Source organism: Gossypium hirsutum, chromosome A01 (genome assembly GCF_007990345.1).
Source record: "Gossypium hirsutum isolate 1008001.06 chromosome A01, Gossypium_hirsutum_v2.1, whole genome shotgun sequence".
Classification (NCBI taxonomy): domain Eukaryota; kingdom Viridiplantae; phylum Streptophyta; class Magnoliopsida; order Malvales; family Malvaceae; genus Gossypium; species Gossypium hirsutum.
Window position 1 is genome coordinate 11,722,848 of NC_053424.1, and position 25,020 is coordinate 11,747,867.

Here is a 25,020-nt window from a genome sequence, read left to right on the forward strand (position 1 = left end):
TACCAACAAGCTAGAATTTATCTTCTAATCATTTCCTACCCAAAAATATACCTACTTCACTTAAGTTTTCTAAGCTTCCATCAATGCCCTTTAATGGCACTTTCAATATACTTGATAAAAAAAAACTATTGGTACATATATGTAAAACAAGATTTAAAGATTCAAAATCTATGAAAATTTTGAAGAAAAAACAATGTCTTATGCTTGAATTTGAAGGAAAATAATGAAACAAATTGTTTTTCTTCCCCCCTTAGTTTTCGTAAAAAAAAAAAAAGAAAGATGAGAAAGATGTTCTCTCTCTTTTTCTCTTTTTATGTATTATAATATTAATTAATAAAATATTATTACTTATTAAAATATTATTATTTAATAAAAATATCATTTAAAAGCGATAATGAAACCATTGATTTTTTTAAGTAATAGTAAAATTGTCATCAAGTCCTTTCCATCAAAATAAAATGGAATACTTGCACTTTAGTTCTTATACTTTTTTAACTTATCCAGTTTAGCCCCTGAATTTGACACCAAAATTTTAACTTAACCACATGCTGCTACTAATAATTCTTTATGTTTTCATGTCTCACAGTTTTCTCTAAAAACAATCATAATTTTTTATACTACTATTTATTTATAGATCACTTATTTAAAAACTTTTACCATAAATATTCTTCTTCTTCTTCTTTTTTAAATGGGGATGTTGCAATAATAACAAGTTTAACCCTTAATGTTTACATTTGTTGTTAATTTGGTCTTAATTCTAAAAAAATTCAATAAATTTAACCTCAACATTTATACATTTACAAAATATTGTGGGCTAAATTTGTTAAATCATGACCAAATTGATAGATTGTGTAAATTGTGAGAGTTAAATTTGCTATTATACTATTCAAATTTATGTAAAATTGACAACAAAAAAAAACATTAATGTTGTGATTAATTTTCCTTATATGCTCACTTTTGATATTGACATGGATTAAATTGCTCCAATTGTTTTGAAAGAAACCAATTTACTCAATATCGAAATTGAGAGAGATTGGAGAGGTCTTTTTACCTTCTTTCATTTATGTAAAAAGAAGTCTATAGTATCCAATTATGCTTAAAAAATTGATAAACTATTTTTCGAATGTAGGTGTATCAAGGTGGTTCTGGCTACATTCTATATATGTATTGTTGATATAAGGAGGAATTTGAGGCATTTTAAAGCAGTTTATTTGAAGGATGAATAGCTATAGGTAAGTTAGGATGATCAAAATATGGTTATGGAGAAATGATTGGAGAGGAGACTCTTGTAGAAGATAGTTGGGAACCTTTTTCTAAAAGAGAAAGTATTTTGGCCTCTTTTCTTAGTGCCTATAAACTTTTAGGGGAGTTCTTTATGATAGTTCTCAAGGTTTCAGTTGTTGCCCATGTATTGGTTTCAAACTCAACAAGTTAACTACTCTATGGGTGTCTTATCGTTGTAGGTTGTCCTTAACAGGGTTTAGGTATGGGTTGACATGTTTGGGGATTAAATATCTGTGACATAAATGGTAGATGTCTCGTTTATGTCATGTAAGTGATCTTGATGATTCATGTTTGCAAAGTCTTAAGCTCACAGGCATCTCAGTTCGTAACGTGATCTTCTTTGGTAAAAAATGTTAACTCATGAGATGGGGTTGCGAAATATGGGTAACATGTTAGAGTATCCATATTTGTTGAGTTTGTTGGTATTTGTTATAGTAGTTATAACAATTGACTTAGTTGATAATTATACTTTCAATTTACTAGGTTAATTACCGAGACAATTATAAATAGCATGAATAGGATAACACCTGACATAACATTAGAGCTCTGAAAGATTGGCAAATAGACTCACATTTTTGACATAATAGAATTAAACATAACATTTAAAAAATGCATAGACACATGTGCATTATTTTGTTGGGAACTCTTATGTGATTTATTTTTTTATTTTGAACGGGCAAAGCATTATACCATGCTATTAAATCTACTTGAATAAAACTGCAATAATCCTATCTGAGAATTTTTCTCTAAACAAAGCCCGTAATCCTAATTACATTAATAACTTTTTATATTTTATTTTCTTGTTTTATCTTTGTGTATGTATTACAAGGTTAGAATTTTCGTACCCTAGACAATTCCTTGGATTCAAATCTATCTAAGTCATTGAGAACTCTTGCAGAAATTGTGGAAGAAAACTCTAAAAAGGAAGAAACTATGAACAAACGAAGAAAGCCACAGAAAGAAAGTGCACGCCAAGTGTTCAAGCAAATGTTCTCAAATATTTATTTGACTCAGAAAGAAATGTAGTGATTACAAATGAAGGGAAATGCATCTATTTATAGTTGAGCTCCCCCAGATCCAACAACACAGATCAAATTACATCAATGGCTGAGAATAATTCTCATCTACAATAAGAGAGTCCTACAAAATTTAAATTCTATATGCATGCTTATCTTTTAGTGTTTACAGGAATTATTCTGATAAAATATAATCTACTGGAATGTTTCTATTCAAATAGATGAGCCTTGAATCTATTCTATGTGATGGACCAATCCCAACGAGCCAAATGATCTCAAGAGAATATAAAGAGTTTAAATATGCACACCAACTACAAACTCATTTGCGCGGCTTTAACATATGCATGTGTAATAAAAGTTGTGCCTTTTAACACACTTCATGTTACTTAAAGATTTCTCAAATATAATCTATATAAAAAATACTAAGGGTCTAAGGGCATGAAAGTTTATATAAATATACCATATCTAGAACTTCATTATAAGACAACTGAATAGTAAAAATACAACAAAATAAATAATATTATTGAATTGAGAGATTATTTGTATATATTATTAAAATTATATATATATATGATAAAGTTGTTTTTTTCATAATTAAGGTTGAATAACAATGTAGAACTAGAAAAAGGAACAAAACACTGAGCTAAATTTTGTAAATTTTTTAATTTTAAAAAAGAATTTTAAATTTAAGATTTTAGCTATCAAACTCCAAGGTTGGAATTACTCAATCTAAGTTCAATTTTTGTATTTGATATTCATATAAAAGAATACAAAAAAAAATAGTATAAATTCAAGTTCTTAAAATGGACTACTAATACAATTATTTCAACTCAGTTTAGAATTTTTAAAAAAAAAATATTTAAACCCATTTTATTGTAAATGGTTTATTTAGGTCTAGTTTAAGAATGTTTCGCAAAAGTATTTTTTGTCTCAAAAGCACTTTTAAGGACAAAAATATTCCTAAGCTGCTTTTTGAAAGAAAAAGTTATTCTCTCAAGTTAAAAATTGGCCCAAAAGTATTTTTTTCAAAACCTGAAAATTTTAACTTCTCTCCAAAAATATTTTTTTTTTCTAAAAATTATTCCTAAACTAGACTTTAGTATTAATTTAAAAAAATTATTTTTACGAATTGGTACTTAAATGAAATTAACAATTTAAATTTTCATTATGCAATGTTATTTAGAAATATCTACAAAACCATGGAACCATAATTTAATGGGCCTAAGTCCCCATACGATAAATTGAAAGGATACTCTCTTGGGCTTAGCCCATGAACTTCACTTTAAAACAAATACCAATTTGGACAATTCTCCAAACATTAAAAAACACAAATAAAATAATTTAAAATCTATGAATAAAAGGAAACACATGTCCATTATATTTCTTTCTTTTTAATTATAAGATGATTTTTAATTTTTAAATCTAATCCAAATTTTAGTTTTACTCCCTATTCTATATTTATATTTGAGATTTTTTAATCTTTATATTTTAATTTTTTATATACTTTTATATCTCAACTTTTATATATCATGTAAATATTTTATTCTGATTAAAATTAGAGGTCTTCATGGGCCGGGACGGGTCGGGTTCGGACCGGGCTCAACTAAAAAATTATGCCCATTTATTGGGCTCGGGCAGGGCCGGGCCGGGCCCAAAAAAGGGCCTAAAATTTTGTCCAATCTCGACACAAATAAAAATACTAAAACCCGGGCTCGGCCCGGCCCGCCCATGTTAATTTTTATATTATTTTTAAATACATATAATACATCAAAAATACTAAAAACATCAAAATAAATATTTCTCAACAAATTGAAAATAAATTTTAAAAAATATGTAGACTTAAATAACACTAAGATAGATGCAACTTAACAAGCAAATGTCTCTAAAATAATAATAAAAAAATTAACAAATGCCTTTAAAATAATAACAAAATTAATAATAAAATAAGTTTTATACAATATCCAAATAATAACAACAAAATAGTAGCAATATAATAGTAAAATGGTAACAAAATAGGGAAAAAACAACAAGAAAATAACATTTAAAAATAAAAAAATACAAAAAATTTTTGTCCTTTAGTGAACTCGGGCCGGGTCGGGTCATGCCTGGGCTAAAAATACCTTACCTGAGGCCCGACCCATTTTTAAAATGAGCTTTATTTTTTTATCCAAGTCCATTTTTCGGGCCTATATTTTTACCCAAACCCTCCCAAAATTTCGAGGGGCCCTTCGATCCGGGCGGGTAGCTCGGCCCATGAACACCTCTAATTAAAATGGTTATGTGAAATTTTAAGAATTATTAACTCTTTTAAATTCAAATTTATTATAATTTTACCTTTTTTTATATGATTACTGAGTTTTTTTTTAATTTTAAATCCACACATTTTAATAAAAGAATTTTTATGATGTTAATAATTAGATTTAAATTTTTAAATTCAAATTACATGCGCTTAAAATATATAATATTATTTAAAATTTTATTCTATAATTTAATATAAAAAATAATTATATTTGTAGGGAAAGAAAAAACAAATGGATTAAAAAGCACAAACTTCTAAAGTAGAGAATTTTCCTCCTTAGGTTTTGCTTCTCTAAAGCAACACCAACATGCCTATCTTACGCAACCCTTTCACATCTTTCTTAGGTTAGATTTTCGATGGGTTCGGTTTTGATTTTTTTAAACATCTATTATTTAAAAAATAAATAATTAGAAGTATTTATGAGTTAGGGCGGGTTAGGTTTGGGTCAAATTGACATAAGGTATTTAAATTAATTTTTTAAATTTGGGTTTGATTCAAAAAATGAACTTATATTTTTGCTTAAGCTCGAGTCAATTTAAGAAAGGTAAATTCAAACCCAACCCGGCCTGCTCATATTTGATTTTTTAAAATTAATTTTTATTTAAAATATTTTTTTAAAATATAATACATTAAATGCACTAAAAAAGCTAAAATAAAATATTTCTAACACATTAAAAAGTATTTATATTAAAAAAATACTACCATAAATATAATAAATATTTTATTTTATTTTATTTTATTAGATAAATTTTTAAAATTTTACATTTTAGGTTGGTTATTTAGTTGGGTAAGTTATTTTTTAAGTTTGAGAAACGGGTTTAATCATTATTAAATTAGTGAATTAATATATATATATAAATATATATAACTATTATTTAACAAAATATATTTAGATCGAGTTAGGTTAGATAAAATAATATTATTCTAAATTTGATCCATATAAGAAACGAATCTTAATGAAATGAACCTTCATACTTAAACATTAAATCCAATCATGAGCGGTTGTAATTATAGTACTGTTGAAACTCATATCATATTTATAATTAAGAAACCTCAATAAATTACATAAAGAAAATTCATGAACAAAATTCATGTCATTTAAACCCAAATAGGAAGCTTGAATTTTAGTCATTCATTTTTCTACGTAAGAAACATTCTATACAAGAAAACCGTGTATCCTGCAATTCTTTCCATTCCTTAATTTATATTTGGAAATAGAATTGGGCTTTAGTAAAACCGTGTTAATTCCAGCGTCTAATATTGAGTCATTATTGCCAAAATTAAATTAATAAAAATTCCAACCAATTTCCACGTTTTCTTCCTCTGTCAATTTTTCTACCACTTACTGGACCCCACTTTATCCAGCCATGATTCTTCATATTGGGACCCACTTTGTGAAAATTCCTATGATGATCGTGTGGCTCAGGATTTCTCACATCTTTTCATGATCATTGAATCTCGGCTCTCTGATTTTTGGATTCATCTCCCCCTTGTTTATGCCATGTTATTCAGTGACAAACAAAACTTATTATTATTATTTCTTTCTCTAATAATTAATAAAATGTAAAAATAATTTTAATATCTTATTTCTTAAGAAATAAATATATGAATCTTAAATAAAGAAATTTCAAAAGCTTGATCCTGTGGTTTATAAATAGATTTATTAAGAATAATTTGATTTTTTTTTCAGATAAAAAAAATTAAAATTTAAACAGAATAAAGTACACCACCTTTTAATCAAATCATATTCAAGAGAAATAATGCATTAATCATTAAAATAGTTTTATATACTAACTCACAAGTGGATATTCTTAATCTCAGATCCTATATATGAATAACGTTAACAACCTATCTTTATCGAAAAAGAACATTACTTAAAAATTTTGCCATAAACTAATATCTTAGCATCCAAGCAAGCATAACGCATAGTAGGTTTTTTTTTTTTGGTATTAAAAAGGAAATTAAAGTAAAATGTGTTTTTGTAAATCATATATTACAAGAATTGATAAAATAATTAGTTACTTAAGAGAATATGGCAGCGTAAATAACAAAGAAGATGTAGATCTTATTCCCCCAAAACATGGTATGATGGTAGTAAAAAATATTCTAAGACTTGAGACAGCTAATGCATCTTCATTTTTATTTAATATTTTGATTGACAGGTTTTCAGATGCATTGGCTGCTCTTTGGCTTTGCTGTCCTCTCTTGCCAAGAAGATTCTCTGTCTTTGGTCTCATCAAAATTTCAATCTTTCCAACATAACTCAGTTGACCAACTCAAAGCAACCCAAGCCAAGCCTCCCCTTCTTTCTTTGTCTCATAGCAATTAGCCCCTTCAAAGCCTGAAACTTCTATATATTTATTTTAATCCCATATAAATCCTTCTCTTTTACAAGCCTAAAGTTTGATTCTTTTTTCATCAAATCTCTCAGTAGATTCCTGAGTCACTATCTTGGTACTCTTTTTTCACTTTCAGTTTCTGAATCTGGGTTGTTTTTGTTTCTAGTAAATCATTGAATTCTGATCCAGTTTCTTAATTTTCTTTCAGTTTCTGAATCTGGGTCATTTTTGTTTTTTCAGTATTGGTGATTTTGGGTGTTACAAGTGAAACCAGATGGGTACTTGCCTGACGAAAAGCAAAGACTCGAAGCCAACGCATAATGGGTATGGATCAGGACCGACAACTACGGCTGCTGTGCACCAACAAAGGTACCAGGAGCCTGTTAGGCCTGCACCAGTTCAACCCCAATTCCACCACATCCCTGAAAAACCAGGTACTCAAACACCTTGGAAGCCAGTGGCTCCATCGCCAAGCCCCAAGCCTGTTGCCCCAAGGGTTGACACCATTCTTGGTAAACCATTTGAAGATATAAGGATGCACTACACAATTGGTAAAGAATTAGGGAAAGGTCAGTTTGGTGTGACTTATCTTTGTATTGAAAATTCAACTGGAAAGCAATATGCCTGCAAGACCATATCCAAAAAGAAATTAGTCACGAGGAATGATAAGGAGGATATGAGAAGGGAGATACAAATTATGCAGCATTTGAGTGGACAGCCTAATATTGTGGAGTTTAAAGGTGCATATGAGGATAAGCTATCTGTTCACCTTGTAATGGAATTATGTGCTGGTGGTGAATTGTTTGATAGGATTATTGCCAAGGGACATTATAGTGAAAGGGCAGCTGCTTCCATTTGTAGGGCAATTGTGAATGTTGTCCATGCTTGCCATTTTATGGGAGTGATGCATAGGGACCTTAAGCCTGAGAATTTCTTGTTGTCTAGCAAGGGTGAGAATGCTCTTTTGAAGGCCACCGATTTCGGCTTGTCGGTGTTCATTGAAGATGGTAGATTCTTGCCACTCCTAATTTTCAGTAAATTTATGCATATTCCAATTGTTTTAGCATGTTCTCTTTGAGGATCTATATGATGTCCGTGTAAATTGGTTAATTGACCTTATCCTTAACCCCTAAATGATATTATGAGTAGTGAAAGGAGAATAAGTCAATTAAGTTCAATTGAATTCTGAAATATTATTGGTTAGGCCTTCATTTACTTCCTGATTAAGATGGAAGGTAGCGTAATCTTCCCAACTGTTTTGACCATGTCCTTCACTTCATCGTCTTCATGTGGATTTGAAATTGGTTTAATTGTAAAAGATTTGTGAGTGTGACTATGGCATTTTGAAGTTTCAACTTCTGCTCTCTGAGATAATCATTAGTTACTAAATAAGATCGTGAATGGCAGTCTGTTTTACCTTGCCGATTAAGTTGTATTTAGAAGCCGAATAGGTCAGTGGTCTAATGTTCATGCTATGTTTAGCAGTGAATAAGTTTCGTTTAAACCGAACCAGAAGGTTAAGTTTCATTTAAGCAAGAGGCATAGCTGCTGTTTGTAGCAAGAGGCATAGCTGCTGTTTGTAGTTTTTTTCTACATATGGATACATTGATTCACACATCCATCCGCGTGATATGTACTAGCATAGTAATAATTGAATTTTCATGTGCAACATAACCATTGGCATTCCTTTTTTCTGATTGTTCTTGGTACCTTTTGCAGGAAAGGTGTACAAGGATATAGTCGGGAGCGCGTACTATGTTGCTCCTGAAGTATTACTGCGAAAATATGGGAAAGAAATCGATATTTGGAGTGCAGGGGTTATATTATATATCTTACTCAGTGGTGTGCCTCCATTTTGGGCAGGTAAAAGTTCAAAGCTTGATCAAGGAAAATACTTCACTGAATTGCCTTCAGAACTGCTATTTCATGTTAGTAAATAATTTAAACGAACGATTTTCCTCACAGAAACGGAGAAGAGGATATTTGATGCTATTTTAGAAGGAGAAATTGACTTCGAAAGTCAACCATGGCCTTCTATTTCAGAGAGTGCCAAGGACCTAGTGCGCCAGATGTTAACACAGGATCCGAAAAAGCGGATTACTTCTACTCAAGTCCTAGGTACTTATGATGCTCTATCACATTCTATACATGTGTGTGTTATTCTATTGCGTACGGATTATTGTAGTTCATGTCAAGCCGAACAAGATTGATATTATGTGGTTTATGCAGAGCATCCATGGATAAGAGAAGGTGGAAGTGCATCAGACAAGCCTATAGATAGTGCAGTCCTTTCTAGAATGAAGCAATTCAGAAGAATGAACAAACTAAAGCAACTTGCCTTAAAGGTAAGTTTTGGTTTTATTTATATGCTATAATTGTTTTCCGGAATTTGTAGTTTGTTACCGATATAAGATAGCAACCAGGTAGTCATTTTGCAATCTCCAATTATACCATTGGTAATGTGAACTTTAATAGCCATCAAGTAACAAGCCTGGTGGATTATAATATAGGTCATTGCGGAAAATCTTTCTAGCGAAGAAATCCAGGGTCTGAAGCAAATGTTTGCAAACATCGACACTGACAACAGTGGCACGATCACCTATGAAGAACTTAAGACCGGATTAGCTCGACTTGGATCAAAGCTCACAGAGGCAGAGGTGCAGCAACTAATGGAAGCTGTAAGATAATAATTCGATCCATAGTATGTCTATCTTTTTCGATTCATATCATAGCTTCCAACTCTCGGTTTTTACTTGTTGCAGGCTGACGTGGATGGAAATGGTAGTATTGATTACATTGAATTCATCACTGCTACAATGCATAGACATAGGCTTGAAAGAGATGAACATCTTTACAAAGCTTTTCAACATTTTGATAAGGACAACAGTGGGTGAGTATTTTTGTATAATTGCAGCATCATTTTAGGACAGTAGCTCGTAATTCCAAGTTTTGTGCGAAGCGTATAAGAATTGGCTGCTGTGAATTAGTCACATTTGGGGCAACACTCCGTCGATGACACGAATTAACCATTAAATCATATTATATGATCGGATTGAATAACTTGTTTGAAACATTTTGCAGGTATATCACAAGAGATGAGCTAGAAGCAGCCATGAAAGAATACGGAATGGGTGATGATGACACAATCAAGGAAATAATATCCGAAGTTGACACCGACAACGTAAGCCCCCTGTTTTCTACCTTTTGAAGCACATTCTCATTTCTTGCATATGATGCATCGGTTCTCACTTTTGCCTTTGTTTACAGGACGGTAAGATCAACTACGAGGAGTTCCGCGATATGATGAGAAGCGGAACCCAACACACACAACTCTTTTAGATTTTATACACGAGACTGGACTTGGAGAAATCAGCTAAAAGGTTCCCCCCAAATGTAGTGCAAAATGACTTTCAAAGAGATTGTGTAGGCAGTCAATTACATGACTTTCTCTGGTTTGGTTTTTCATTTTGAATGTAATATATTCACATATGGTTTTTTATCGACGGATTTTGAGAAGAGAGATTGTTTAAGATATAGAATATCGCTTCAATTATGGTTTCTCAGAGCTAGGAAAACTCAAACCCATGAATGCACAGCATATTATGTTGATTTCGATTTGTTTAAAGTAAATATTGAACCTACCTCCATGAACGGCCTTTTTCTTATAAACTCCATAAAACTTTAGCTTGAAAGGGTTTATGGAAAGTTTTCATATGATTCATTACTAGTTGTTATTTATACTTACAAGGTTTAGATTCCATCTTTGTTGCCAACAATCCCTTTGGTGGGCAATCTATAAATTCGACACGGGTTCTTCCGGTCGAACCGACCGGTTACCTGATCCCACTCGGACAACATGGTCAAGCAGATAAATCTAAACATAAAGTTGTACATGATGCCCTTATTTTTTTGCCTTAAAATCACAGGTCCATAGATCAGTTGAACCAATAACCAAGTTTCATAGACCTTTGCAAAGAATTCAAATGACAATGTTCTGAAAGCAAATAAAAAACCCATTTTTTATTAAAGAAATCCCATATTCCATGACAGTTTAAAACCACCAAGGGTGTATAAATTAGAGAGACAGCAGCACTAGTGTTTTATTTAAGCTAAAAAAGGAACAGTGCTGATTTTTTTTTTCATAAATAGCAACTTGGGTTATCCTTAAAAACCATGAATCTTGATTTGGTCTTTCTTGACGATGCCGGCATTAACGAGGAACTGCGACACGTTCTTGCGTTGATCGCCTTGGAGTTGAATGATCTTGCCGAGCTCTTTGTCTTTAACAACGTTGCCGTTGCAACAAAAGTCCTTCTTGAGACTCTTGAGGATTTTCTCGTAGCTCAGGTCATGCCTCAGGCCTTGAACCGTCGTCAAGCTTTTCTTCCCGTTCCTTTGTTGAATCCGTATATGAACATACTCCTTGGTTCCAGTGCCATCAAATTCCCCAGCCTCGGCGAATGGATCGAAAGTTGTAGGGATCTGAACGTCCAAATCAACCATGTACTTGGCTTGTTTGGTTCTTTGAACACGAATCACTGCAATAGAACAAACAGACCTTGAATTGTTAGAAGATCATCCCATGAAAGCACCAAACAAGAACATGAAGCTAAGAAAGGAAAAGAGTTTTTGATAAGAAACCAAACCTAGTCTTGTCTGAAAGCTTTGGAAGTTCTGTTTTGATTTGATACGATGATGAGGATGAATACATGAGAAGGGAAGCGGGGTGTTTATATAGGAGAAGGAGGTTTAACTGTGGTTAACGTTAAGGTTGTCTTTTGGATGAGTTGTGATCAGAATCTTGACACGTGGATGGTCGAGATTGTTTGAGTAGGAATAATTATGAGATGGAGTTTGATTGAAAACAGAAGAAAAGGGAGAAGAATCTGGAAATCGAAGAAAAAGCCATGGTTCCCAACTCCATCCAAATCCATTGGAATATATATTATTAGTAAATTAAAAATTATCTGAATTAATCATAGATATATAAAAAATTAGATACTCCATCAAATATTATTATATTATTCTGTTCTGCTTTGATTTGGCCATCGGAACTGATGCTTGGCAAGTTGGCCTCTTTTTGCCAACAAATTGATTTTGCTTTTGCTAAAAGGAACTCGGTAAATAATGCATACACATATTCTTGTTGAATTTTGTTTTCTGTTCAACATTTTGTTGTTTGAAATTTTAGATAAGATATTAGTTTTCTTTTTCTTTTTCTGTCAACAAGGTTGACCATATATATAACTTGCTTCTTCAGTGAAGCAAGTAAAGGTCAGCATCCGCGTCCCACCGTGATTCGAAAGGGTGGCCGTCGACTGCTAACTCCCACCAGCTGTTACCCCGGCGCACACACGTTCATTAATTGGAGTTACTTTTCAAATACAATCTACACTTATCGGTTCGATTAATACTTACTTAAAAAGTAAGAGAGCTTAAATAAAAACATAAGTCCGAAAGATAGATTTGGACAAAAATAAAGTCCGTTTAGAAAACAAGTTGGGCCTTGATAAGGTCTTTTGTGCGAGTCCGGTTCAACCCGAATTTGTAAAAAAAATTATTTTTTGTTGTTTTCTTATTGTTTTGTTGTTATTTTTTTACTATTTTTTTAACTATTTTGCTACAATTTTACTATTATTTTATTGTTATTGTTTGGATATATTGTATAACTTTTGTATTACTATTAATTTTGTTACTATTTTAGAGGTAGTTGTTTGTTAAGTTACATCTATTTTAGTGTTATTTAAGTATACATTTTTTTAAATTTATTTTAATATTTTTAGTATTTTTGATATATTATATTTAAAAAATATATTTTATATAAAAAATTTAATACGGTCGGATCAAGTTAGATTTAAATTTTAGTTTTTTTATTCAGGTAGAACTTAGACAAAATTTTAAACCTATTTTTAAGCCCGAGCCTAACAAATGGATTTAAAATTTTAATTGAACCCGGCCTAGCTCGACGCATTTACACCTCTAATGCAATCCAACTAATGTATAAGTTTACTTATATATCAAATTTAGATGCATAATTTGTAATGCAGAACCATGTATTTTGAGTGCCATGTAAGTGGCTTGGCTGGTTGCGCTCACGCCCCACCTTTCAACCATCATGCTTTCCTCTCTGCCCATTTGGAATGACACTCCTCCTTTGCTCCTTTGTGTTTGGTTTTGACGATCTCTACAGTTTTCCTATTATGCTTCTTTTATTTTGCTTTGCGATTGGCCTCAAAGGGCTTGGTGTTTGTGCACCGAGGCTGGACGATGCTAACTCCCTTTTTTGCTTTTGTTGTATTTCATATAGCCCTTCTGACTCTTGTCATAGGTTTTGGTTTTGTTCATCAAGTTGACGCATTAGGGAGAATGAATTTCACACTAATAGTTGTTGCTCACTCATTTGGTTTTCCATCTCTTCCATGTTCGACAGAATGGCTGCCCTTGGGGCATAGCTCTTCCGACATGACCATTGGTATGGCATTTATGCCTTCTTAAACCGTATTCAGACCTGTGTGCCTTGACATGATCTATATGGTCTTGAGCTTGAGAGCCACAATTTGTACTCATCATTATGTGCAATCACCCTTAAAAAGTAAATTTTATGTAATCCTGATATCAACTCCTTTACATAAGTTTCAAGCGAAGACCAACACCCTGAGACATATAAAAAGGCTATACTATAAGATATGCTAAACAACACAGATGGCAGCTTTGGCAACCTTACTAAAGACTCCAAGTACTTGCCCTAGGATGTGCTACAATTGCAGATTGCCAAATAATTTAAATATGTATCATGTTCTTGTAAGAACATTTTATCACCACATCAGCTGATTATGTGGCAATACATGTGCAAAATGTTGTGATATCAAATGTACATTATTCAATAATAACCCTTTAAAATTGAGAGTCGTCATTTTATAATAATTTAATAACGGATAATTTTGTTAATTTTAAAATTTTGATAACTGAAACGTAATTTTAAATAAAATATAGGGACTATTGGTGAAGTTTATTTATTTATTTTCTCCCTTGATGAAGTCGGCAATCATTTTGGTATGGTTTTTTCATCGTATAAAAGAGGAGCGAAATTAATCAAAAATCCAAATTCATCGCATCGCCTCTCTTTCTATACGAAATTGAATAATTAAAAAAAATAAAATTTTGATGGAAAAGGGAAAATCTGCTCGACAAGCCGTAGAAATCTCGTTGAAGAAGCTCAATCTGAACGCTGATCGAAACTTTAAATCCTCTCGTTTGATATCTTCTCTTCACTCATCAAGTATTCTCTTTTTCTCTTCTGCATTTTTTCTCTTAAATTTTGATGCAAGTTCTATGTTATTTGTAATTGAAATTGAAAGAACAAGAAAATTTTTGTAAATGAATTAATTAAAAAAGACTACGATTTTTTATGATAGAGTTACGCATTGAGAAGACGAAACCTCCTAGTTTAGTGAGCTTGTGCCTTGGAGTTATTGGTCGGCATCTGGAGGAAATTATCGAGGATTTAAGTGAAATTGCTGTTAATTTTCCCGCGGATATTAAGGTGAAATTTAATTTTATCTGTTAATCCTTAATTGTGTGTGGTAAATAATATTGTATTAGGGTTTGCTTCCTAAAGTTTTCGAAGAAATGATTAATTTGGAAGAATTAGTTCGCTTAGGTTAATAGTTTCATCCGTAGGTAATTAATGTATTTTCCCCCCAGGGCTTATGGTTCCATTTTCATGCTTTGGAGAATTGCGTTCGTTCATTCATTGAATTGCTTAATGATATGTCTATTTATGTCTGGAACCATGCTTGAGGAACTTTGTATTAGTATTTGGCATTCTTCTTGGGCACATTGCTAGCAATTTTAAGACTAGCTTTTGAGAAGATAATGTATTTGTAAGACTTTGTTTTCTTAGGTTGATAGTTCCATCCCGTAAATGATTAATGTATTGTCATTTATTTCCCTAGGGTTCATTTTAGTGCTTGGGGGAATTGCTTTCATTCATTGTTGATTGTTTAATCATACTTCCCGATTTTATGTCAACTATCCTTGCTGAAGAAACTTTGTATTAGCATTCTTCTAAGCTACATTGTTGGATGATGACAGGTAAATTTGGCAGCAATTGTAAGGATTAGCTTTAGAGCGATGATGAAGATGATTAATGTATTATCTTATGTTTCTCTAGGGTTCATTTTTATGCTTATGGGAACTGCATTGTTGGATTGTTTAATTGTATTTTCTGATTTTACTTCTACAATCTTTGCTTAAGAAGTATTTTATTAGTATTCCTAGTCACATTACTGGATGATGACAGATACCATTGGCAGCAATAGCAAGGAGAAGAAAATTACTGAATGATGATGTCATCATCTCCTTGGCCGATAGTTCTTGGGAAATTCTTGACCTTTCTGGTTCAGATGTTTCCGATTTTGGCTTAGCTAAAGTAGCTGAAATGTGCAAATCTCTTCGGGCTGTGGATATAAGGTATGAAAATATGTAATTTATCTTATGAAGTCAATTGATAAACTGGTTACTGAGACAGCTTCTATGCAGCCAATGCAAAAAAATTACTGCCAATGGTGTTTCTGAACTTGTACGGCACTGTCATTCATTGGAGACGATGAGATGCGGGTAAACTCTCATCTCCATGCATGTTATTTATTAGGGTTCATGCAAATTTCATGCTTTATATATATGAATAATTGAGTTCCACTCTAAGTTCTTCAAATTTATGGGTTCACTAACAAGATAATCTTGAATGCTTTAACATTATAAATAATAATGATCTCATATCAGATGGTTTGTGTAGAATCAATAGATGTGCGGTATTTTGGTTGAACCTTGTTAGTTTTCAATTAATGAATAAGCACTTTGATTCTAAAATTTTCTGAACTTGTCAGACCCTGAAGACAGAGAATTGTAGCTTACTGAACTGTTTTGTGCATGAAAATAGTTAGACTTGGTACTTTCGACCTTTTTTTTTTTTTTCCTGTTTCAATCGCATGCAATGATATTGAAGCAGGACATTAAGGTTTGACAAGGGGTATAAACCTCATAAACAGGCTATGAACCAAAGTTAATATTGCAGAGGGTGCCCTTCAAGCGAGTCTACAGCCCGGCGATGCTTAGGCATACTGAAGCCAAAGCTGAATGATGTGGAGGGAGATTCTTGGGAGGAGCTTGATACCATGGAGATTGGTCATGGTGCACAGTCTTTGCGTTGGCTTGTGTGGGTAATGACTTGCTTTTTCTTATTTTCATCCCGTTGAATCTATGTGGTCAAGGCTTGTTAATAGGCCTTGTTGCTTTTGTTCGGCAGCCGAAAATTGATGAAGACACATTAGAGATGTTGTCGGCTGAATGCCCACGGATAATTGTAAATCCGAAGCCCTCACTTTTTGGTTTTAAAGGGACTGAAGTTCCTAGGGAAGCATTTCCAGATGTTGCTTTGGATGATCCGATTGTTGAGGACATTGATCCCAAAACATGGTCTATTTGTCGATCTATGCCAAAGGCAATGTCTCCTTCACTTTCAAGTGCCAATGAGTTATCCATAGCAGAAAAGTTTAGACTTGCCTTTGTGGAAAGAGACACACGTTTAGCTCCAAAGCGTGCGAAAAATGCAAGACAGCATCAGCGCCGTGCAGAGAGGGAGTGGATGATGACAAGTACACGAGCCAAGGCATTAGCTTTGGCCTCAAAAGCAACCAAATCTCTACATGGTCGAAGCTGATCAAGATATGTTAAATGTGCAGCACTAATAGACCATAAGCTATCGTCATTTCACCTTATTTTCGTTTTTTGGGGTAACGGGGATGTGTAATAGAACCTGTAAAATACATGATGGAGTAAGCAAGGGCTTTGGCAATAACTTTGATTTTGCATTCTTTGCCTATATCCATCATCATCCTCTCGGAGACAAATGGAACTTCGGAGGGCACGCTTAAATTAGTATAAGTTGTTGATTTTTGTATGCAAATGTTAATACTTACTTTGTTCTATAGCGTCGCCTTTCATGGACGTATGTTTATGGGGTGTAATTGAGTCAAGTAGAGCACAAGTCGAAACTCAAGCTCAAAGTTTGGCTCGAGCTCAATTGAGTTCCACTTTCAAAGATCAAGTCCACTCGAGATAAAAGATTGAATGTTGGAACTCATTTGACTAAGGTCATTTACTTGGTAAAAAATGAGTTTGATTCTCATGTTTGGCTTCTAGGTCTTATCTTTTGTGCTTATGGGATAAATCTCAAAATTATATATGGATTTTGTCAAATGTGCAATGTTATATATGAATTATGATTTTGTGTTATTTTATACATGAAAATTTAATTTTATTTAATTTTCACAAATTACTAAAGAAAATTAAGTGTAAATTCTCAAGATTTGTGTCATTTCATATTTAAACAACTAAAAGACTAAAAATCTAAGAATGAATTCCGTAATATTTGAATTATTCGATTAAAGGTGGTACAGATCTTTAGAGAATCACATCCCAAAAATTAATTATTAAATCAAGTCTAGTCTAAATCCATATAAACTTCACTAGGAAATCTCTTACTTTTTTATGTGGGATCTAAGTCTCAGGAAATCTCTTACTTTTTTATGTGGGATCTAAGTCTCATGCCTTTGGCACATAATAAGGATATATTGACGACAAATTCACATCCAAAATTGTTTTTTTCATTGGCATTCAAGGGTTAACCCTTGTGTTATTCATCTCTAATTTTTCAATAAATCTGAACTTTTAATTTAATTTTTCAATAAACAAAAACTTTTAATTTATTTCATTTCTAAATAAGTCCTTCAATTTTGTACCAAGTACTCTCCTATATTATTTGTTCAAGTGAAATAGTTTACGATTATTTTTTCTTTTTACATATATAATGTTTAGAGCTACCCAAAGCTCCCCCTTAAATAAGATTGTTTAGCCATCTCTATTTTTCCGAAAATAAGTATATATTTCTTTTGTGGATATTCTTCTATGATAAAATGATAATATAATTTCTATGACCGCAGAGTTTAATTGTTGAGTATTTTTAACATAGGAAAAAAAAAGTAAGATTCCTTCACAAAATAATTCTGATGAAGGGAAAAAGAAATAGTAGAGGAGGGAGAAGTCTATAAAGAAACCAGTATAGTATCTCGTTATTATTATTATTATTATTATAATAAAATAATAATAATATATCGTCCATTAACACACCAACTTAACAATACCAGTGGAAGTTCTCTTATATTAACTTAGCAGTTGACCATCAACCAATCTAATCCAATAACACTATTGTAATAGAATTCAAGACTAAGGAATAAATAATGACAAAAAAAAAAAAACCACCCCGAGAAGAGCACAAAAGAATTGCCTATATCAAATGGAGATATCGACCCAGACTATGTTGATTACTTGCCAGCTAATTGAGCCAATATTTGTATATATATGTGTGTGTGTCTAAAAGTTAAACTTTTGCAGCAGCCCAAAGTTGAAAGAGAAGTTATAGTTTCCGGCCAAAAACAAGGCCAAAACAATCAGGGATGTAACAAGGACCCACATCCATTGCTGCATCTTTCTCTTACCACGGTTACGAAGTGGCGGCGGAATGGATTTTGCCTTGCTTTGTTTTGTGAACTGTGGTGGCTTTTGAGATCTCTTTGCCACTGTCACAAGTTTCTCTGTACTTTCAGAATCTTTTGGAGTTTCAGCTGGAGTTTCCAAAGTCAGAGCAGATTCGGTTTCGTCTGTAACACTTGCATCCCCTACTCCTGCTGCAGCCACCTTTCTTCTTTCCTTCTTCTTTGCCCTCTTTTCTCTTTCCTGCATGAAGGATTATTCCACTGAATCCATATACAAGCAAAATGTATCGAGTATTGCTACATTACAAGGACCCAATATGGAATATATAGTGTCAATTAACAAGAGGAATTTACCTTCTCTTTCTGCTCAGCTTCTTTCTGAGCTCTTAGTGCAGCCCTGGCTTGTGCCTTCTCTGCATTTCGCCTCTTCCTCTCTAGTGCCTCCTTAGCTTTAGCTATCTCCTCCAACCGACGTTGCTCTCTTAATTTAGCTGCTTCCTCTTCCTTTCTCGATTCGTCTGCCTTCCTAGCCATTTCCTCTTCCTCCTTCGTTATCTTTGGTTTTTCTTCTGCTTCTTCAATTTTACCCCTGCTAGAAGCAGTGGTTGAACCACTTGCAGGAGGGACAGATTTCACAGGCTTTTCTGATTTACTAGTCAGGTTCTTTTGTTCCATGGACTTTGCTGCAGGTTTAGCCTTAGCTATTTCAGCTTTTGCAGGTGCAGTCTTCTCTTGAGTTCGCTCTTCCAAAGTTGAGCTGGAAACTGTTTGATCCTTGGCCACTTGTTCGTTTACAACTTTAGGAATTGCAGGAATTACAGGTGGCTCCTCATCAGGACCAAGTGCACGGCCATCTAATGTCCTCAGCCTCCTTAATGTGCTTCTGGTATTGCATCGGATGTACTCTTTACAGAATTCATCATTGTTGTTCCACAATTCCATAAATTTCTCCACCTGAACCATCAACTGTTTTAGACAAATATACATACGATTTTGACATTGAAGAAATAAAATTAAAAGCATAAGCTCACCTGGTTAACACACAGATTTTGAAGTGCCTCTTTGTCCCCTTTCAAAGCCAAATCATTTGCTGCCTTTGCATCATCCCTGTATTGATAGAAGGATTTGTTCTGCAAAATTCAAGAGTAGGTCATCATCTTTTATCAATATTTTACTTTCATAAACAAATATTCAACCTAAACAGAAAAATAAAATGCAATTTTATTACACTACAACACCAGACCATATTGAAGAGATACGAAGTAAAAAACTAGAGGAATGGTGATCAACCTCCAGCAAGAAGCCTAGAAGATAAGAAGCAGTATCTCAATTGACCTTAAACATAGTTCAGAATAGAAAATAAAAACCACCAAATTAGTTCCAGCAGGAACACCTGCCGAATCAACAGATACAGCAGGAAAATAATGGGAAAACATTCTTAAAGCAATCCTGGTATGCAACATACAATTCAATGGATGAAACACTAACAATGCATTATACATCATAAAAACAAGTGTACAATAACTTCTACATCTCATTCCTATAATATGGGCTTTCACTTTTTTTTGGATCTTAGAGTGACCAGAAGTTATCATGATGTAAGAGAGATATAATAGACCATCTTCCTATACATAATAAGAAAGGCTCGCAGGGATTAGAAGTACCTTCTCATATGATTGTTTCTTCAAACTCTGCAGCAGCACGTAAGCTTCTTGGCGAATGTCATCAGCAGCTTTGAACTGGGACTGCAATTTGTTTAACTTTTCAGTTTCTTCGTGATACTCTTTCTTAGCAGCCTTAGTAACTGCCTCAGCCTTCAGGAGATTGACTTTCAATTGGTCTGCTTCTTTCTTTAAAGACTGTACATGGAGAAGAATGAAATTAAATAAGCAATAAAAAAAGTATTAACACTACAGAACAAAGATGTACGGTCTAACAACTAACATGGTGGATATCATCCTACATTAATTATTATCAAAAAAATAAAACTAAGGAATGACTCCCTTCAATTCTTCACAATTTTAGTAGACAATACAAAGGGAATCTATAATCATAAAGCAAAGTAGGAAAAAGAAAAATAAAAACATAAAGGCGGGTAGAAGAAGAGTAAACTGAAATTACTACCTTCATGCGCTCCTTAATTTGGTCTTTTTGGTCCAAACCCTGCTGAACTTCATCCTGCTTACTCATACTAGAAGAGATCCTTTCACGAGTTTGCTTAAATTGCTTGATTTGATGAATAAACTGTTTTTCATCCTTAAGAGGCATGGTTTCATGTTGTATCATGTGCTCCATGTTTCGTATCTGGTTGCAGGTGATATAGTGAGAACAATCAATCATATATTTAAAAAGCAAATTTAGACAAAACTATCCAAAATGGAATAAAACAGGAACTTACCTGAGCATCAATATCCTCAATGTTCATCATAGATTGAATAGAGTCTATTTCTTGACGTTTGGACCTATGCAAATCTCGTACTGCTCTTTCTTGGGATATGGCAGCATCAATGTGATCGCCATATTTCTTGCAAACAGCCTATTATTTAAGTATTTTATCAACCATTAGAAAAGAAACAAACAAATATATGATTTCTTTTTCAGAAAGGACATCATGAACATTCTTACCCTCATCTTTTGTATTTCAATCCGAATGGCATCCCGACTTTGAGTTTTTTCATCAACTCTAATTTGAGCAAGCCTGATTTTTTCTTTTAAATTTTCATCATCATATCTTGGGACCCTGATCAAGAAGTAAAATGGACTTTTCCTTTCAACCTCATCAACGCCTTCTGGTTCTTGACCTGTAACAACACTACCAAACTGAATTCCACCCTTTATGACAGCACAAGTTTGCTCATTGTTGTTAGTATCACAATCTGACTCTCTAGATTCATATACAAGCTCATCATTGTCAGAAATATCTGCAGACAATTGTTCAATTGGGGCGGATACTTTCTCATCATTACTTACAGCAGCAACCGAGTTACTATCATCTTGAACATCAACCACAGCTACCAATTTCTCATCAGTTTCAGTGCTATGACATTCAACAAGCACTTTTGAAACCTCAGCCTCTTTGGATATGATAGAATCATCGTCATTTGCCACACATCTTGACTTAAATTTATCATCAATAGAATCTCTCTCAGCCTTTATATCTATCTCCGAGTTCTCAACAAGACAGGGATCTAAACCCCCTCTGCTATTCTCACCTTCAGTTTCCAGGTTCTCATCATCAACAGAAGTAGGTGGAAAAGTCTTATCTGTAGTATCACTAACACCATTTTCAATGCTTAAATTATTACTGAGCATAACTTTAGAGGATGAGCCTTCCGCAACATCAGCTGAGTCAGTTACCATATCATTAGTAGTAACCCTTTCAACATGCACATTCTCATTTATACTTTCCACAAATTCAGGAGACTGACCTTGTTGTGAGTTTAAACCTGAATCACTGGAGTTGTCAATCTGAACTGCCTCTGAAATACCATCCTGAGTGTGAACATCCTGCAAGGCCTCTCCACATTCATCAGATAAAGAACCATTAGCGGTTTCTTTTTCTAAATGAATATCTGCCTTCATGCGCAAATCTCGTTCAGTATTTGGTTCCAAGTCTGAACCACTTTCCACAGGAAAATCATCCACAGCTGTTAAACTTTCCCCATCTTTAACCAATTCATTTCCAGATACAACATCTGGAAGCACAGTCTCAGCAATTCCAGAAAACCCATTTTGCTCAGGCCTGTATCCATTACCATCACCATCAGATACAGGACCAGGAGAATCAGCTTCAGACTCATTCTGTTCAGGCTTGAAAACTTCTGAAGTGTCTTCCACAGTATCAGAACCAGAGACACAGACTGGAATACCGTCGTTATGTTCAACCCTGGAATCAACAAGAATAGCTTCTGAAACAGTGTCATTTTCACTAACATCAGGGAAACAATCCCCATTACTGTCAGGCACAGAGACAATAGGAACCCCATCATCACAGACCTCTTTATGTTCATTCCTGGTAACAACTGCAGCTTCAGAGTCAGCGGCCTCAGCAGAACCATTAGCTAAACCATCTCCACTGCAATCACCATTAACAACTACAGCCACTTCAGATTCCTCAACATTGGCTCCAGAGACAGTGGCCTTAGCACTATCATTAGGTAAACCATCTCCGTCGTAATCACCATCAGCAGCTACAGTCATTTCAGAGCCCTCTTTCTCTTCTGACCAGGAATCAATAACATTAGTTTCAGAGACAATGGCGTTTGCACTATCATTAGCTAAACCATCTCCATTGCAATCACCATCAGCAGCTACGGCCACTCCAGAACCCTCTTTCTCTTCTGACCTGGAATCAATAACATTGGCTTCGGAGACAGTGGCCTCAGCACTATCATTAGATAAACCATTGGCATTGCAATCACCACCATCAGCTACAGCCATTTCAGAGCCCGCATTCTCTTTTGACCAGGAATCAATAACGCTGGCTTCAGAGACTGTGGTCTTAGCACTATCATTAGCTAAATTGTCTCCATTGCTATCACCATCATCAGCTACAGTTATTTTGGAGCCCTCATTCTCTTTTGACCTGGAATTGATAACGTTGGCTTCAGAGACAGTGGCCTTAGCATTATCATTAGCTAAACCATCTCCATTGCAATCACCATCATCGGCTACAGCCATTTCAGAGCCCTCATTATCTTTTGACCTGAAATCAAGAACAGTATCTTCAGAAACAGTTGCCTCAACACTGTCATTGACAAAACCATCTCCATTGAAATCTCCATCACCAGCTACAGCCATTTCATTGCCCCCATTCTCTTTTGACCTGAAATTGAGCACATTAGCTTCAGAAACAGCGGCCTCAACACTATCATTAATTAAACCATCTCCACTGCAATCACCATCATCAGCTACTGTCATTTCGGAGCACTCACTCTCTTTTGACCTGAAATCAAGAACATCAGTTTCAGAAACAGGGGCTTCAACACTATCATTAACTAAACCATCTCCACTGCAATCACCATCATCAGCTACAGCTATTTCGGAGCCCTCATTCTCTTTTGACCTAAAATCAAGGGCACTATCATTAGCCGAGCCAGGGCCAGAGAAAGGAGAAATCTCATCACTCTGTCTAGCACTGGAATCAACAACAGCAGCTTCTGAAACAGTGTGTTTAATTATATTCTTATCAACAAATACATCTTCAGTCAATTTAGAGATTCCATTCTGATCTGCCATTCCAGCATTAGTAGCAGAAACAGGACCGCCCTCGACAAGATCCCCCGATTTTTGTTCATCAACGGGAGCCTCCACGTGGCACAGTTCCACTGATTCTTTGTCCTGATCCACAATTCCAATACAAGATTCATCCTTTTCTACCAAATCAGATTTAGATTTGACTTCTCCTTTAGTCTCCAAACTCTCAAACCCCTGATCTTCCACACCAATGCCATTGCCGTTTTTGTCAAGATCCGACTCCACTAGATCTCCGTTTTCGGCTTCGTTTCCGTTAACGAAAACGTAATCACCGTCACCATCAGTGTCTTCCCTGACAGTCTTCCCATTGGTGCCATTGGAAAGATCTTCCTTTTCATTCTCTTTCCCGTGATCTTCCTTCACCACAGTCTCAACCTTGGACGAAGACGATGCCGCCATCTCCTCCTCCACCGCATGCACGGCCATCACTTCATCCACAGTCATATTCGCTCCCAATTAACTAAAAAATAAAATAAAATAATAGATCTAAATTACACTTTAGAAATTGTAGAAAAATATGTTCTTTCTTTCAATATATATAGATAGATAGATCTTAAGGAACAAAAATTCAAAACTTACTCGAAAACGAATCCGAATGGAATGGCCAAAAAAGCAGTAGCCGGAGTGAGCTCGGCGGCGCCAATGCCGGAAAATGCGGTGATCAATTGAATCCACAGAAGAAAGAGCAAATTAAATGAAAAATAAGCTGTGAAAAAGTTAAGAAGAAAACAAAAACATACATATACTCTCTCCTTTATATATATTATATAAGATAAATGAGAGAGAAGAAAGAGAGGAAGGAGTCTTCTACTGTCTGTGACTGTATGAAACTCTTTCTCACAGTAAAATTCCTTTCCTTTTTCCTTTTTCCTTTTTCCTTTTTCCTTTTTCGTAATTTTTATTTACACATCAATTTCTTTAATTGGGAAAATTACAAAAATAATATTTTTTTACTTGGAAAATTATTCTGCAATTAATCTTTTTATTCTCCAAATTTTATTTTACATTTGAAAAGTAATATTTTTTTAACCTAATAAATTCTTTTTAAAAACAAATATTAATAACACCTATCTAAATAATTATCCATAGGATGGAATTATAAATTTAAATTGGAAAAAAATTAATTTAAAAATTTGCATATAATTTATAAAAATAAAATATAAATTTAATTCAATCATAAAATTGAGTGGCATGTAATAAAAGGTTCGGAATCATTAAATTAAATTAAAAAATTTTGTTGAATCCTAGTTTTTTACTTTTAATAAATTTTT

General features: G+C 33.8%; 4 protein-coding genes across 7 annotated transcripts; 2 read left to right on the forward strand and 2 right to left on the reverse strand.

The window, feature by feature from the left end:
- The first annotated feature begins 6,646 nt into the window (after positions 1 to 6,646).
- Positions 6,647 to 10,585, forward strand: LOC107917802 (calcium-dependent protein kinase 2). 3 transcript variants are annotated; one of them, XM_016847121.2, is made up of 10 exons: positions 6,647 to 6,682; positions 6,762 to 7,053; positions 7,179 to 7,945; positions 8,658 to 8,801; positions 8,904 to 9,056; positions 9,168 to 9,283; positions 9,449 to 9,616; positions 9,701 to 9,828; positions 10,020 to 10,119; positions 10,206 to 10,585. In XM_016847121.2, exons 3-10 carry the CDS (start codon positions 7,213 to 7,215, stop codon positions 10,275 to 10,277), a joined length of 1,614 nt encoding a protein of 537 aa, XP_016702610.1. In that variant the 5' UTR covers positions 6,647 to 6,682; positions 6,762 to 7,053; positions 7,179 to 7,212; the 3' UTR covers positions 10,278 to 10,585. The 3 variants fall into 3 exon arrangements, with proteins under 3 accessions (XP_016702610.1, XP_040932031.1, XP_016702612.1); XM_016847123.2 differs by lacking the exon at positions 6,647 to 6,682 and having other exon boundaries at positions 6,697 to 7,053; positions 7,147 to 7,945; XM_041076097.1 differs by lacking the exons at positions 10,020 to 10,119; positions 10,206 to 10,585 and having other exon boundaries at positions 6,651 to 7,053; positions 9,701 to 9,832.
- Positions 10,586 to 10,933: 348 nt separating this feature from the next.
- Positions 10,934 to 11,849, reverse strand: LOC107917803 (protein translation factor SUI1 homolog). Its single transcript, XM_016847124.2, has 2 exons — positions 11,585 to 11,849; positions 10,934 to 11,476 (listed from the first exon to the last, which is right to left on the reverse strand). Exon 2 carries the CDS (start codon positions 11,439 to 11,441, stop codon positions 11,103 to 11,105), a length of 339 nt encoding a protein of 112 aa, XP_016702613.1. The 5' UTR covers positions 11,442 to 11,476; positions 11,585 to 11,849; the 3' UTR covers positions 10,934 to 11,102.
- Positions 11,850 to 13,958: 2,109 nt separating this feature from the next.
- On the forward strand, positions 13,959 to 16,899 carry LOC107918138 (uncharacterized). The gene is made up of 6 exons (XM_016847669.2): positions 13,959 to 14,217; positions 14,354 to 14,481; positions 15,241 to 15,410; positions 15,480 to 15,557; positions 16,015 to 16,159; positions 16,246 to 16,899. Exons 1-6 carry the CDS (start codon positions 14,103 to 14,105, stop codon positions 16,657 to 16,659), a joined length of 1,050 nt encoding a protein of 349 aa, XP_016703158.2. The 5' UTR covers positions 13,959 to 14,102; the 3' UTR covers positions 16,660 to 16,899.
- A 1,147-nt stretch (positions 16,900 to 18,046) lies between these two features.
- Positions 18,047 to 24,589, reverse strand: LOC107917804 (uncharacterized). 2 transcript variants are annotated; one of them, XM_041076109.1, is made up of 8 exons: positions 24,329 to 24,589; positions 21,119 to 24,209; positions 20,892 to 21,029; positions 20,618 to 20,797; positions 20,158 to 20,352; positions 19,525 to 19,623; positions 18,848 to 19,447; positions 18,047 to 18,734 (listed from the first exon to the last, which is right to left on the reverse strand). In XM_041076109.1, exons 2-8 carry the CDS (start codon positions 24,191 to 24,193, stop codon positions 18,372 to 18,374), a joined length of 4,650 nt encoding a protein of 1,549 aa, XP_040932043.1. In that variant the 5' UTR covers positions 24,194 to 24,209; positions 24,329 to 24,589; the 3' UTR covers positions 18,047 to 18,371. The 2 variants fall into 2 exon arrangements, with proteins under 2 accessions (XP_040932043.1, XP_040932045.1); XM_041076111.1 differs by having other exon boundaries at positions 21,119 to 24,177; positions 24,329 to 24,502.
- Positions 24,590 to 25,020: the final 431 nt, after the last annotated feature.

Coding starts and splice junctions, on each gene's coding strand:
- LOC107917802 (XM_016847121.2), top strand. CDS start 7,213: ATGGGTACTTGCCTGACGAAAAGCAAAGACTCGAAGCCAACGCATAAT. Junction 8,802..8,903: donor TGTGCCTCCATTTTGGGCAG/GTAAAAGTTCAA, acceptor TTTTCCTCACAG/AAACGGAGAAGAGGATATTT. Junction 10,120..10,205: donor CCGAAGTTGACACCGACAAC/GTAAGCCCCCTG, acceptor CTTTGTTTACAG/GACGGTAAGATCAACTACGA.
- LOC107917803 (XM_016847124.2), bottom strand. CDS start 11,441: ATGGTTGATTTGGACGTTCAGATCCCTACAACTTTCGATCCATTCGCC.
- LOC107918138 (XM_016847669.2), top strand. CDS start 14,103: ATGGAAAAGGGAAAATCTGCTCGACAAGCCGTAGAAATCTCGTTGAAG. Junction 14,218..14,353: donor ATCTTCTCTTCACTCATCAA/GTATTCTCTTTT, acceptor TTTTTATGATAG/AGTTACGCATTGAGAAGACG. Junction 16,160..16,245: donor CTTTGCGTTGGCTTGTGTGG/GTAATGACTTGC, acceptor TTTGTTCGGCAG/CCGAAAATTGATGAAGACAC.
- LOC107917804 (XM_041076109.1), bottom strand. CDS start 24,193: ATGACTGTGGATGAAGTGATGGCCGTGCATGCGGTGGAGGAGGAGATG. Junction 20,798..20,891: donor TTGAGGATATTGATGCTCAG/GTAAGTTCCTGT, acceptor ACCTGCAACCAG/ATACGAAACATGGAGCACAT. Junction 19,448..19,524: donor AAAATCTGTGTGTTAACCAG/GTGAGCTTATGC, acceptor TTGATGGTTCAG/GTGGAGAAATTTATGGAATT.